Here is a 13,974-nt window from a genome sequence, read left to right on the forward strand (position 1 = left end):
GGGCTTCCTATCAAGCACTTTGAGAGCCTGTTTGTAGACAGACTAAATAGGTTTTAATGCTGTACAGCAAGCTTGGGCCCAACTAGTCAAGCAGTATGTTAAGTGGGGGAGTATCATAGATTTGAAGTACAGTTTTGCTACCTCTGTAGTCAAACAATTTCGTATAAATCAGAAATTAGCTAGGTTGAATTTGGTTATTTGAATTACCTTTTTCACATGCTTTTTAAAAGAGAGGTTGGATTTAAGTATACTTAAAATCGTATACCACCTGGAGCTTCTCCCCTGACACATAGACATCTGGCTCAGTAGCATCTGTTGCCCTCTTTGTGAAGAACATGCAAACAGTTTTTTTCACATTGAGATGCAAACACGAGTCACTGAGCCACTTTGTAACCTGGACCATTACAGTAGTGAGTTCTTGTGCAGCTTGTTGTTTGCTCTTTGCATGCACATATATCACTGTATCATCTGCATACATTTGAACTTCAGACCCAGTACAGACAGAAGGCAGATCATTAATGTACAGGCTGAACAGGAAGGGCCCCAGTATTGACCCTTGGGGCACGCCCACATCATAGCTAAGAGTGGGTGACAGCTCATTGCTCACTCTGACACACTGAGTTCTGCCTTCAAGGTATGATTTCATCCATCTCAAGGCATCAGGGGAAAAGTTGAACTTGGACAATTTTGTGATGAGAATCTCATGGTTAACAGTATCAAAAGCCTTCCTTAGGTCCAGAAACATAGCCCCAACAGCACCCCCTTTGTCCATCTTGGACTTCACATTTTCCAGAAGAAAGCAGTTGGCCGTTTCTGTGGAGTGTTTCGCTCTGAAGCCAAACTGCATGGAGTGTAATGTGAAGGGGCTGTTGTTGAGGTGGGCAATCAGTTGTTCTGCTACACACTTTTCAGCAACCTTTGACACCACAGGTAGTATACTAATGGGCCTGTAGTTACTCACGTCAGCAGGGTCGCCTGATTTAAAGATGACCGTTATTATGGCCGACTTCCATACCCTTGAAAACACACAGAGACCAATAGATGTGTTGGTGACCTTAGTAATGGGGCCAATGAGTGACTCTTTGTAGTTTTTAAGAAAGGTAGAGTCCATCCCAAACACATCTTTGGCTTTAGAGTTCTTTAGTGAGCTAATCACCTTGTTCACCTTTGACTCAGAAACCTCCCTTATGATGAAGACAGGTTGAGTGTCATTCACTAGCACTGAGCCAAAGAAACCAGTGGAGGGGTTGTGTCAGTACCCTGACAGAGTCAATAAAGTAGGAATTGAAGGCTATTGCTATTTCGACTGCATCCTGTGTTAGATTGTTATTCACCATGATTTCTAGTCTTTTTGCAGTGTTACTATGGTCTTTCCCTGTTAACTTTTTTAGATTCTCCCATATCAATTTAGAATTTCCCTTTGCTTCACCAATTATGTTAATAAAAAAGTTTGCCTTGGCCTGTCTGATTTCTTTCATCACCTTATTTCTCAACATGGTAAACCTAAGTCTGTCATGCTCTAATTTAGATCTTAGGGCTATTTTTAGAGCATAATCTCATTCTTTCATCAATTTCCAGATTTCTCCATTTAGCCAAGGAAGAGTGCTCTTTTGGCCAGGTTTGGATTTGAGTTTCTTTAGGAAACCCTTTATTGTAGTCTGGATTGTGGATAGAAAAACCTGACTATCAGCTTCCACGTCTGTATAGGACAAGAGATCATTCCAGTTAATTCCCTTAATTGCGCTTTCAAAATAGCTTAATTCACTCTTAGGTATTCTTAGTTGATCTGGCTTTCTAACAGTAGAGAGGCTAAACCTGCTCTTAGACAGCTTTCTGGCTATAAGTGTCAGATTATGATCAGACAGCCCAGTAACCATATTGAATGATTTAGTCACTCTCTCTGGTTTATTACTGAACACCAAATCAATCTGTGTTTTAGAGCAACAAGTCACCCTGGTTGGCCCTTTAACTAGCTGTGTAAGGTCAAAGGTATTAGTGATCCGTTTGAGGATTTTCCTACAACACTTGTCTTCATAATTAATGTTAAAATCTCCCATTAAGATGACCTCTTTCCCAAAATCACATTCCCTAAGCATGTTATTAAACTGATCAAAAAACACACTTTTGGTGGAAGGTGGCCTATACATTCCAATGAGGGTAAAAGACATTTGGGGAGACAGTGTAACGTTCAGGCCAATACATTCTAGTTCATTATCCACTCAGTGTCTATCCAGAGGGTATATACAGTGGGGAGAACAAGTATTTGATAACTTGCAAAATCGGCAGTGTTTCCTACTTACAAAGCATCCAGAAAATCACATTGTATGATTTTTAAGTAATTCATTTGCATTTTATTGCATGACATAAGTATTTGATCACCTACCAACCAGTAAGAATTCCGGCTCTCACAGACCTGTTAGTTTTTCTTTAAGAAGCCCTCCTGTTCTCCACTCATTACCTGTATTAACTGCACCTGTTTGAACTCGTTACCTGTATAAAAAGACACCTGTCCACACACTCAATCAAGCAGACTCCAACCTCTCCACAATGGCCAAGACCAGAGAGCTGTGTAAGAACATCAGAGATAAAATTGTAGACCTGCACAAGGCTGGGATGGGCTACAGGACAATAGGCAAGCAGCTTGGTGAGAAGGCAACAACTGTTGACGCAATTATTAGAAAATGGAAGAAGTTCAAGATGATGGTCAATCACCCTCGGTCTAGGGCTCCATGCAAGATCTCACCTCGTGGGGCATCAATGATCATGAGGAAGGTGAGGGATCAGCCCAGAACTACACGGCAGGACCTGGTCAATGACCTGAAGAGAGCTGGGACCACAGTCTTAAAGAAAACCATTAGTAACACACTACGCCGTCATGGATTAAAATCCTGCAGCGCACACAAGGTCCCCCTGCTCAAGCCAGCGCATGTCCAGGCCCGTCTGAAGTTTGCCAATGACCATCTGGATGATACAGAGGAGGAATGGGAGAAGGTCATGTGGTCTGATGAGACAAAAATAGAGCTTTTTGTTCTAAACTCCACTCGCTGTGTTTGGAGGAAGAAGGAGGATGAGTACAACCCCAAGAACACCATCCCAACCGTGAAGCATTGAGGTGGAAACATCATACTTTGGGGAGGCTTTCCTGCAAAGGGGACAGGACGACTGCACCGTATTGAGGGGAGGATGGATGGGGCCATGTATCGCGAGATCTTGGCCAACAACCTTCTTCCCTCAGTAAGAACATTGAAGATGGGTCGTGGCTGGGTCTTCCAGCATGACAACGACCTGAAACACACAGCCAGGGCAACTTAGGAGTGGCTTCGTAAGAAGCATCTCAAGGTCCTGGAGTGGCCTAGCCAGTCTCCAGACCTGAACCCAATCGAAAATCTTTGGAGGGAGCTGAAATTCCGTATTGCCCAGCGACAGCCCCGAAACCTGAAGGATCTGGAGAAGTTCTGTATGGAGGAGTGGGCCAAAATCCCTGCTGCAGTGTGTGCAAACCTGGTCAAGAACTACATGAAACGTATGATCTCTGTAATTGCAAACAAAGGTTTCTGTACCAAATATTAAGTTCTGCTTTTCTGATGTATCAAATACTTATGTCATGCAATAAAATGCAAATTAATTACTTAAAAATCATACAATGTGATTTTCTGGATTTTTGTTTTAGATTCCGTCTCTCACAGTTGAAGTGTACCTATGATGAAAATTACAGACCTCTACATGCTTTGTAAGTAGGAAAACCTGCATAATCGTCAGTGTATCAAATACTTGTTCTCCCCACTGTATATATCCTGCAGGCTACATAGGTACCAATCCTTAATTTTGTAAATAGTAACGCCATACAAAATTTGTGGGCCATATACTTGTGGGCCAAATCACCTTGCGCTGCCGTTTCTCCCATGTGGGATCCAATAGAAGGTCCCTGTCCCAATCATCCTCTTGGTTCATGTAGACCTGCTCCGAGTCCAAAGTCATCATGTAGGGACCAAATTGCACCTGCGTTTCAATTGCTGTCATTTCGATGTCTCCTTTGGGAGATGCTTATCCCCTCGACCTACTCAATTTAATTTGCACTCTTCAATTAAACATACCGTCAACTCTTAAGCCCGCAAAATTGTAGGAACACTGGTGCTCCCACCGCACGAAGTAGACTGCGCTCAAACCCCTGGTCAAAGTGGACACACGTAACAGCATCCCATTACATATGACTGGCTTGACCTGGGGCTATAAGTGACACTAAAAACACACGGCAGAACTAGTGGATATGCATGTATGCCTCTTGCAGATGCATCGATCTAGAATGCAAGAGTTCTCATGTACAGATCAATAAGGGGCACAAACAAACATGTAAGATATACATTCCAATCAAGTCCTTGATACGTAGCCAGCCATTAGTGACAGGTCTTGGTGGGCACTGCCACTAACCAGAGGTCGCAGCTTCAGGATATGTGATCAAAATCAATGTGAAAGGCTTCATTCCACATAATGCAGAGCATTGTGTCATACTTCTTAGTTCAGTAAACATGTCCCTTCATGCCCATAAAAAAAGTAGGCTATCCAAAACAAATGAGTTGTTTCAATGTCATTTATTGAGACTTACAAAGAACAACGTGTCTTAATTGAAATGAATTTGACAGCTACAAATTAAAACAAATTCTCAATTAAGCATCAGGTGATTCATTTCTATATCTTTCAATAAATGGTTCTGCAATCAGCAACCTGTCTTTCATTTGCTGTAATGGACAAATAACAGTAATCTACAGATGTACAGTATTTTCCCTGATTTCTCATAAAGCTTGGTCGTACATATAGTTTTCAGTCCTAATCCACATGCGTTCAAACAAGTCTCTGTAAAAATGTTGTCAGGAATTCCAATGGAGGAAAAACTGGGAAACTGGAGGAAAAACTGTTTCGTAGTGATATGATTAGTGCCAATTTAAAACTATAACGTGACAGAGAGGTAAGGAAACTTTGATTGAAACCGTGCACAGTGTATCGTAGGCCGATATAGTCCAGCTCTCATTCATTGAGGGAGGCCACTGAAGTCCTCAATAAACACAGCAATACAAACGTAACAAAAATATATGGTGGAATTTTGATGTTTGGCTGCATTTACACAGGCAGCCAAATTCTGATGTTCTGCCCAATTATTGGCAAAAGATCTAATCTGATTGGCAAAAGCCCAATTACTGGCAAAAGATCCGAATTGGGCTGCCTGTGTAAAAGTAGCCTAATATATCTTAAATCAACCACATGATTACATTAAGGTTCCCAATCAATGTTCGCAAATTGTAATCAGACAATTTAACAGGGTGATTAGAATATGTAGAATTTACTTAACAAACTAGACAGGGAACGTAGAATACTGAATGTTGTCCTCTTGACATCCATATCTTCTAAGCTAACGCAGCTGTGGAATGTTCTTTAGGCGATGGTGTTGTAGGCCTGTAGATATACTGGTTATGGGATCAGAGTGAGAGGGTTGGGCGTTGTGCTGCAGATTGAAGGGGGGGGGGGGTAGGTGAATTTGAGCGGGGCAGTGGTGCATTGGTTACTCACCCAGCATGCGTGGGACAGAGGTCGATAGCCCTACCTCCCTCCCTCCGTTCATCTGGCCTTTTGCGTACCACTGCGTCCTTAGCCGTTCAAAGCACAGCTGGAACGCCTCAGTTTTGAGCGTGAATGCACATCTTGTCTCACTGGAAATACCTCAGAAAAATATGCCACAACACAAGCATACGCAACAACTCCAGCATTCCCCAATCTGATCACCCTCAATTACAATAACATAAGTTTCTTAAATCGGTTTTGAGTACAGGTTTAAAACACATTTCTGTGATTAATTGAAGATTCATTTAATGACATACAGTGTGATTAATTTCAATTTGGCAAAATTATTCCTTTAAAAACATCAATAGAATCAAAGAAAATAAGAAATCCATGACTACTGTTGATGGGGGTCGTCTAATTTTGGAAAGGAAGATGGTATCAGATAGAGCCATGACTGGACTATTTTACAGGCACATCCAGCGTCAGCCCAGATCAGTTGGCTCTGCAAAAGACAAAATAGTGTATGTGCCTTGTGGAGATTACCCTTATAAACCATACTAGTAGCAGTACTACCACTACAATGAGGGGAGTGTGGCCTCACTAACCCATTGGACATGCCCAGACATTCAGGCCCTGGGTTCTTGTGAACTGGTTGTCTTGTGATAGTTTGTTGTGCTTCCAGCATCACAGACCTCAAATAAGGAATAAAATGGGGTGCCTCGTTGTGAAGGAGGAGGAGTGGGGTCAATGAGGGAAGTGTATGGTCGAAGTGCAGGCGTGGTCGGGGGCAGAGGGCTTTACCTTTGTGGGGACTGCGTCCACGGCATTGCGCGACTAATTTTCTTCCCCCGTCACACACAACATGGCGTCCAGGGACCCAGGAGCCATTTTAGCTGTAATAATTAGCGAGAAGGGAAAACGTAGCTGGAAGAGCAATAACAGTAACAACGTCATGCACTACAGTTTTATAACATCACAGAAAGCCATATCAAGGAATATACGTGCAATAAGCAGGTGCATGTTATCATGGTAACCAGAAAGAATGAGATAACGATTAAAATTTTTCCTATCAGAAATGAAAACCAATCCATAACCAACTGTAGTCTACAGCTCACTTCTACATCCAAATACTGTGACGCAGCAAGGCTACAAACATTTCTCATCTAATGATAGGATTGCCTGCAACTGTTCTTCTGACACCCACGGCGACAAACATTGCCATGAGGTTTGTCGCATGTTCTGAGGTAGGTGTAATGAAGACCAAGGCTGAGACCAAGTAGTAGAGACCCATTGAGAACGGTTTGAAATTATCTTGTCATAGCTCATAGGATAATATTTGTTTAAAGTGTTTCCCTTCAGATGTGAAAGGTTGAAATAATTAGTAAATCCTTTGAAAAAAAACATGGAAACGATTTAATATCATGTTTAATCGCATGTCTAATAATTAACCCGATAGGGAAAACATTTCCTATTTTAAATTATAAAAAAATACAGCCGCATGTTGTTTTATTCTCAAACCAAATCACTCCTACTTTTATTACTTAAGCTTGAGGCTTAAGGTTTCAAAAGGTTACATACTGAATAATAGAAACCAATACGTTTCCATCAAACCTGGAGAGCCTAATGGCTCCATTTAAGACAATTAATGAATTTGATGGTCCAATTGAAGTAAATACTCTCACAGAATATTATGATCAGGATCGCACAGAAAGTTCACTTAAACCAAAAGAAAACAAAGAAAAGGAAAATGTTTGTCCTGTACAAGGTCAAACCACACAATGTACTGTGTGTGAAAAGCCCACTAGTTTTTGTCCTTTTGAGAAAAGGTGAGGCCCAAAATGGCAGTTGATTACCATCAGATCCTGAAAGGCATGCTTAAAGGAAGCCCTCTGCATGCACTTGCCACCAGCAGGGCTTTCCACATTTCCATTTTACATTTAAACCAAACAGAGGTGAAACCAGTTAAGTTACTAGGCTAGTATTCATGGTATAATAATAGAAAGCATTCATGCATCACTGTCTGCAAATAAAAAAACGAGTCCCCCAGAAAATGCGAGTTTAAAGCTAGTCTGTCTAATCTTAAAGTGGTTTGCTTAGTTGGATTTCTATCTGATATATTTGATCAGTTCCAACGGGAGGTCATGTGAGACGTGGGGAGGGACTACATTCCCAGAGGCCAGAGAAAAGTGAGTTTTGCTTATCACTCCAGCAGAGACGTGTAATGTTGTTGCAGCAAAGCGCCTGGGTCTCGCTCCCAAAGCCCCAGACATTATGGAGAGAAAGTTTGATGACTGGGGTGTGAATGTGTATTCCTGTGATTGTTATAAAAAGTGAAGGCATCATGCTTAAATTGATCCCCTAGAATGTTTACAAGTGTCCACACATACAGTCACACTGGTCCTCATGTCCAATTTAGCCTATATGTAAAGATACTTTGCCCCCTGCTTTCCATTTAAATTTCTTCTCTTTTTTTTATTTTTTAAAACACAAGCTCTAAAACCTATAACCATTTTATTAACCAAAGATCTACATATGCTGGAACATATTGGAAAAGTGACTTTTCATATCAAGGTCTTCGATGAAGGCAATATAAATTTAAAAAACTAAATCTGGCCAATGGAAAAATTAAGATCTAAACTATATACACTACATGGCCAAAAGTATGTGGTATGCTCGCCAAACATCTTATTCCATATTAATTAAGTATTAATATGGACTTGGTCCCCCCTTTGCTGCTATAACAGCCTCCACTCTTCTGGGAAGGATTTCCAGTAGATGTTGCTTCTATTCAGTCACAAGACGTGAGGTCAGGCACTGATTTGGGCGATTAGGCCAACATCCCAAAGGGATGGGTTAAGGTCAGGGCTCTGTGCGTGCCAAGTTCTTCCATACTGTTCTCGACAAACCATTACTGTATGGAACTCGCTTTGTGCACAGGGAGCTTTGTCATGCTGAAACAGGAAAGGGCCTTCCCCAAACTATTGCCACAAAGTTGGAAGCACAGAATTGATCTCGACAAACCATTACTGTATGAACGTTGCTTTGTGCACAGGGAGCTTTGTCATGCAGAAACAAGAAAAGGCCTTCCCCAAACTTTTACCACAAAGTTGGAACCACAGAATCATCTAGAATGGCATTGTATGCTGTAGCGTTAAGATGTCACTGGAACTAAGGGACCTAGCCGGAACCATGAAAAACAGCCCCAGACTATTATTCCTCCTCCATCATTTGAGTAGGTAGCGTCTCCTGGCATCGGCCAAACCCAAATTTGTCCGTCGGACTGCCAGATGGTGAAGCCTGATTCATCACTCCAGACGTGTTTCCACTGCTCCAGAGTCCAATGGCGGTGAGCTTTACACCACTCAATCCAACGCTTGGAATTGCGCATGGTGATCTTATGCTTGCGTGCGGCTGCTCGGCCATGGAAACCCATTTCATGAAGCTCCTGAAGAAACAGTTATTGTGCTGACGTTGCTTCCTGAGGCAGTTTGGAACTCGGTAGTGGGTGTAGCAACCGAGGACAGATGATTTTTACGCGCTTCAGCACTCGGCGGTCCTATTCTGTGAGATTGTGTGGACTACCACTTCGTGACTGAGCCGTTGTGTGCGCTATTTTATACACCTGTTCACAACAGGTGTGGCTAAAATAGCTGACTCCACTAATTGAAGGGCTGTCCATATACTTTTGGCCATGTAGTGTATGTGAACTAATGGCTAATTTGGATGAGCTAAAGTCACCTTGAGGACAGAGGCAAGGCTCTGATTTTAAAAATGCATGGATCGATTTGGGTGCTTCCTTCATTGCTCAAAAATACACATTTATTTTACACAATATATTTCAACTAGGCTTTTAACAAGGCACTCCTCTGGTATGGATTAATATTCTCGCATATTTGACAGTTTATGGGACGGGGATGTGTAAGGAAGAGCTGTCATTACAGAGCCCCCAGTACGCATCACAACCATACACTTCCTTAAAACCATAACGACTTCACAATACAGATTACTGCATTATGGGGCAGCGTTCTTATCAAAGCAAAACCAGGCATACTATAAAGTGAAAAATCAACTAGTCAGAATTGTGTTTAGAAAAGAGAAGATGCAAAACAGGGGAATTATAAATGGGCAAACTTGCAGTGATGCACATTTGGACCACAACTACATCACTCAAAACCCACACATTCACACACACACACACACACATTCACACTGCAATGTAAAGGGTTATCGGTGCTCTGGCATGTGGGAGTAGTCAGGGCGGCGGAGGAGGGGCTCCTTGTGTGATGGAGGCGGTTCATACGCTCTAGCTGGGGCGTAGGTAGCAGGCGCTTCCAGGTTGTGGGCCTCCGTCGGGGGCGGGGCCTGCATGGGCATCTGGTAGTTGGGCATTGTGGGGGGCATCTGGGTCGGGGCTGGAGGAGGGTAGCCATATTGGTACTGCTGGTACTGTTGTTGGTACTGCTGGTACTGTTGGTACTGCTGGACCTGCTGATAGTACTCTGCATAGCATCTGAAGTTGAGAAAAGAGAAAGGCTGTTGAACATGTTTGATCTGCTTCAAAATAACAAAACTGCCCCAAACGTGCATCATGTACCTGGCAATGGGGTCTCTATCAGCAGCCGGGTCCTCTGGTCGGCCGGGTGGCGTTGGGAGGAGGGCGCGGCGTTTGGGGCGTGGCTGGGGGAAGGGCTGGGGCACAGGGTCAGGCAGCAGTGGGGTGGAGCGGCGTACTGGGCTGCGATCCCTGTCCCCTGACTTTGTCCCCATCTGCTGCTCAGCTAGAACCTGCTGACCCTGCTGGAAGAAGCGGGCACGTGCTGCCTCAAAGATGGCCTGGGCAGTGGGTTCTGCACCCCCCATGGAGCCATAGGCTGAGCTGGCGTTGTAGAGGGCCGAGGCGCCACCGTAGGCCGGGTTGACAGCAGCTTGGGCTGACGGTGCCTCTCCAGCTGTGGGGTCGTACTGGTTACTGTAGCCTTCTGTGTCCGGTGTGGCTGAATTCTGATAGCTGGCTGCCTGGTTGGCTATAGAGTCGTATACCTGATCCGCTACAGAGCCGTACACCTGGCTGGCGAGGGCACCGTAGACCGCAGGGCTCACTGGAGTACCATCTGTGGCGCTGGCTGCCGTCATGCCCTTTAGCGCAGCGTACGTGGGATCAAAGCTTGTTGTGTTGTAGACAGAGTTGTGCAAGCTCTGCTGCACCTGAAGAGGCAGACCTGCTGCTGCAGCAACGGCAGCAGCCAGTACAGCAGCCTGACTCTGGTGGTGCTCCATATGAGGGTTGATGGAGGGGTTTTCAGTGGCATAGTGACTCATGACGGGGGCCTTTGCTGTAGTCGTGGTGGGATTACTGGGCTGCACATTGGAGAGCTCCACAGAGAGCGGTCGGCCTTTGAAGGTGGTCCCATGGAGAGCCTCAATAGCCTGCACTGCATCCTCCTTCCGCTCCATGTGTACAAAGGCATAGCCCGCAGAGGAGGAGAGCCTCGCTGTAACCAAGCACAGGATGACAAGACAGTCAGCTAATGAAAGTAACCACTAACCATGTTTACCATCCAACCATTCTGATGAGTAAAGTACAGGTTTGATAAAACTCACCATAGGCCTGATGGAAACGGCAAAATTGTCTTAACTTTCCTAAATGTTGACAAAACACGTTCGACAGGATTGTATAAAAACAATTTTATGGTGAAATATAATGCGATAAACTGTGGTGGATATGCTTTTTTTGCATAGTTTTTGCTAGAATAACCATCATATGGAAGTAAACTTGCACTTATGCTATGTTGTGCGGTCCTCCTACTACGAGGTGAAAAAAATGCAGTTTATTAACAGATAAAATAAGTTATGATGAACCTGATGAGCTTGATGCTTATTTCCAATACATTTCAAAAGGTCTAAATTTAGATGCTGGTGACAAAGTGATCAGTGCTTGGCTGTCGATTACATTTAATTGACCAATAAAAATGATCTTCCTCTTAGCCATAATCTCATGTACCCTGTGTGTTGTATCTGCCAGCTATAGGCTAGAGTGTACGTTCCACGACCACCATGGACAAATGTACTGTTTATCCCAAGAGTTTGTGCCAAAACCATTGACAGAGATAAGATACAGAACAAAGTGTTTATATGCATGATGTCATTACACACAGCTTTGTATCCTCAAAAGACCAATTTGATGAAAACACCCCTACCAGTATAATTTTAATACCAGTATTTGCTTAAAAATCTTTTGACAAGTGGATGGGGGGGGTAGAGACTCACCTTTGACCTTATCACACTCCAGAACTTTCCCAAAGGTCTGAAAGAGCTCTTGCAGGTCCTCAGCAGAACACATGGCACTGAGGTTCCCCACAAACACCTTGGTGGAATGCATGGGCCTTCCGCGGGACTCTTCAACCACCAGGTTGCGGCCACGGAACTCCCGTCCATTCAGTTCCCTTATGGCTAGATCAGCAGCACCATCTCCCTGGAGATGGATGAAGGCAAACTGCCTGAGTACACTGCAGGTGACCACCTGTCCATATGGCCCAAAGAGCTGTGTCAGGTCCTCCTGAGAGGTGTCCAAAGCCAGGTTCCCCACAAAGAGCTTTATAGCTTCGTTCTTATCCGTTGACTCCATGGTTGGGTACACCTGGGGAAGGAGCAGGGTGTCAGTGACCTAGCTAGGCTAATTTAAGTTTATATTTTTGCCGATGACATAACTGTAAAGGGACGTCTAAGAAAAAACCGCATGCAACCACTATAGGCAAATCATGAATATAGTAGTTTAATAAAACGTGACATGTAACTAACAATAGTTTAACGCATAAAGCTAAAACTAGTCCATGATCAACATTAGAAAACCTAGCTAGCAAGCTAACGTTAGCTTCCCCCTCCCTTCTCGAGTCGAGGTGGCATCAATTCGGTGATGCTTGGCAACACCCGATCGGGAAACACGAGATGCTCATATAGTTACATGAAATTGCTGTACTATACAAACATTAGTTGGTCGAGGTGTGATCAGATTTATCCTGGCTCGCTAGCTGGCTAGCTAAATGATAAATTCGGCGCGGATTAGAGTTAGCTTACTGGCTAGCTAAACTAGCCATTTTGCGTGTTGAAAAATATTGTTCAGAAGCAGTTTAACTAATTACATCTATTTGCAACTATTTAGAGCATTATGCACATTTTTATATCACATTGTGCATTCATAAAAGTTGCCGAGTTAAACAAAAATTACTAAAGTTTACACAGACAAAAAATAAGCACACTGTGCATCCATCTTACCTAACGCGGTGCAATATTTCCAATGACCACCTCCGGTTCCGATCTTTGATAGAGTGACGTATGATATTTTCAACAAATCACTAGAGCAGAAGTCTGGTTACACGTAAACGTTCATGGTAGGCGTATTACACAATGTCGGCTACAATATTTTTCTACAATGTAAATGACCATGTTGTTTGAGTGACGTGTACAAGGCTACCACTGAGTGTTACAACCATAGTGATCCTTTTATTCGAATTCCTAATGTTATGCTTTCAACCATTACTTCTTGATGTTGCATTTGCCTGGTAAATGATGTCAATTCTTGTCTCTAAAATATCAAATTAAACATACATTTACATTTCAATAAATAGGCTGTGTATGTCTGTATAATATGTTAATAATTGCAACCTAATTTGGTTGCAATGGTGGTGAACACTCGGACGTTTAAAAATAATTGATGCAGATTAATTGTCTAGCCCTCCACAAAGTACAGAATACAGATAGATTGTAATTGTTTTTTAGAGGCGAATTTCCCATTCAAAAGACTATATCAATTGAATTTCCGCAACGTGGTGACGGGCGCACGCGTATTTAACCTTGGTTCAGGTTTGTTTCTCTCCCAAGTGTGAATGGAAAATATAAGGAAGACAGCAGAGGAGTGCCAGGAACTTCTAAACTACAGCTTCACAGAGACTGGAGAGTCACAGACAGACATCATGGCATATCCAGAGATCTAGGACTATTAAATTCTCTATACTTTTGAAGTTTCAATGGCATTTGGAAATTCAGGGATCAGGTGGGATTTACAGTAGGCTATTCAGAATAATCTCTGGACGACAGGGGATCGGGAGATGAAGGTAAATTATGTAATGTTGCCATTTATTTGAAAGTGTAAAACAAGAAACAGTTGTGAATATTTGTATGAGTAGTGAAATCACGAGACCTGACACACTTAACTGAAGGTATGCAAGAAGACCGCAGATCAAGGAAGTGCCGCGCACAGAGTGGTACAGACCGAGCAGCACGCAAGGCAAAACGTGTAGATAAGACGTGGAAACAAGTATGTTGGAAGTCCATACCATATCCACAAATAGGGTGCTGTAATGTTATTATTAATTCAAATAAAATACAAAACACATTTGTTCAATTTACTGAATGAAGTACCCT

The 13,974-nt window shown here is 43.0% G+C and overlaps 2 protein-coding genes across 5 annotated transcripts in view; both read right to left on the bottom strand.

The window, feature by feature from the left end:
* Positions 1-4,020, bottom strand: part of LOC129863452 (alpha-actinin-3-like) — a 33,244-nt gene extending 29,224 nt beyond the window's left edge. For all 3 annotated transcript variants that reach the window (XM_055935466.1, XM_055935464.1, XM_055935465.1), the window contains exon 1: positions 3,883-4,020. In XM_055935466.1, coding sequence (XP_055791441.1) covers positions 3,883-4,020 — 138 coding nt within the window. The remainder of the gene's footprint in view (positions 1-3,882) is intronic.
* A 554-nt stretch (positions 4,021-4,574) lies between these two features.
* Positions 4,575-12,918, bottom strand: LOC129863453 (RNA-binding protein 4-like). 2 transcript variants are annotated; one of them, XR_008760964.1, is made up of 5 exons: positions 12,826-12,918; positions 11,821-12,190; positions 10,148-11,045; positions 6,355-10,063; positions 4,575-6,055 (listed from the first exon to the last, which is right to left on the bottom strand). XR_008760964.1 is itself a non-coding variant. In XM_055935467.1 (4 exons), the coding sequence occupies exons 2-4, from the start codon at positions 12,176-12,178 to the stop codon at positions 9,778-9,780; spliced, it is 1,542 nt and encodes a 513-aa protein (XP_055791442.1). In that variant the 5' UTR covers positions 12,179-12,190; positions 12,826-12,918; the 3' UTR covers positions 4,575-9,777. The 2 variants fall into 2 exon arrangements, 1 of the variants encoding a protein (XP_055791442.1); XM_055935467.1 differs by having other exon boundaries at positions 4,575-10,063.
* Positions 12,919-13,974: the final 1,056 nt, after the last annotated feature.

Source organism: Salvelinus fontinalis, chromosome 10 (assembly GCF_029448725.1).
Source record: "Salvelinus fontinalis isolate EN_2023a chromosome 10, ASM2944872v1, whole genome shotgun sequence".
NCBI lineage: Eukaryota > Metazoa > Chordata > Actinopteri > Salmoniformes > Salmonidae > Salvelinus > Salvelinus fontinalis.

Coding starts and splice junctions, on each gene's coding strand:
- LOC129863453 (XM_055935467.1), bottom strand. CDS start 12,178: ATGGAGTCAACGGATAAGAACGAAGCTATAAAGCTCTTTGTGGGGAAC. Junction 11,046..11,820: donor GGAGTGTGATAAGGTCAAAG/GTGAGTCTCTAC, acceptor GCTTGGTTACAG/CGAGGCTCTCCTCCTCTGCG. Junction 10,064..10,147: donor GATAGAGACCCCATTGCCAG/GTACATGATGCA, acceptor TCTCAACTTCAG/ATGCTATGCAGAGTACTATC.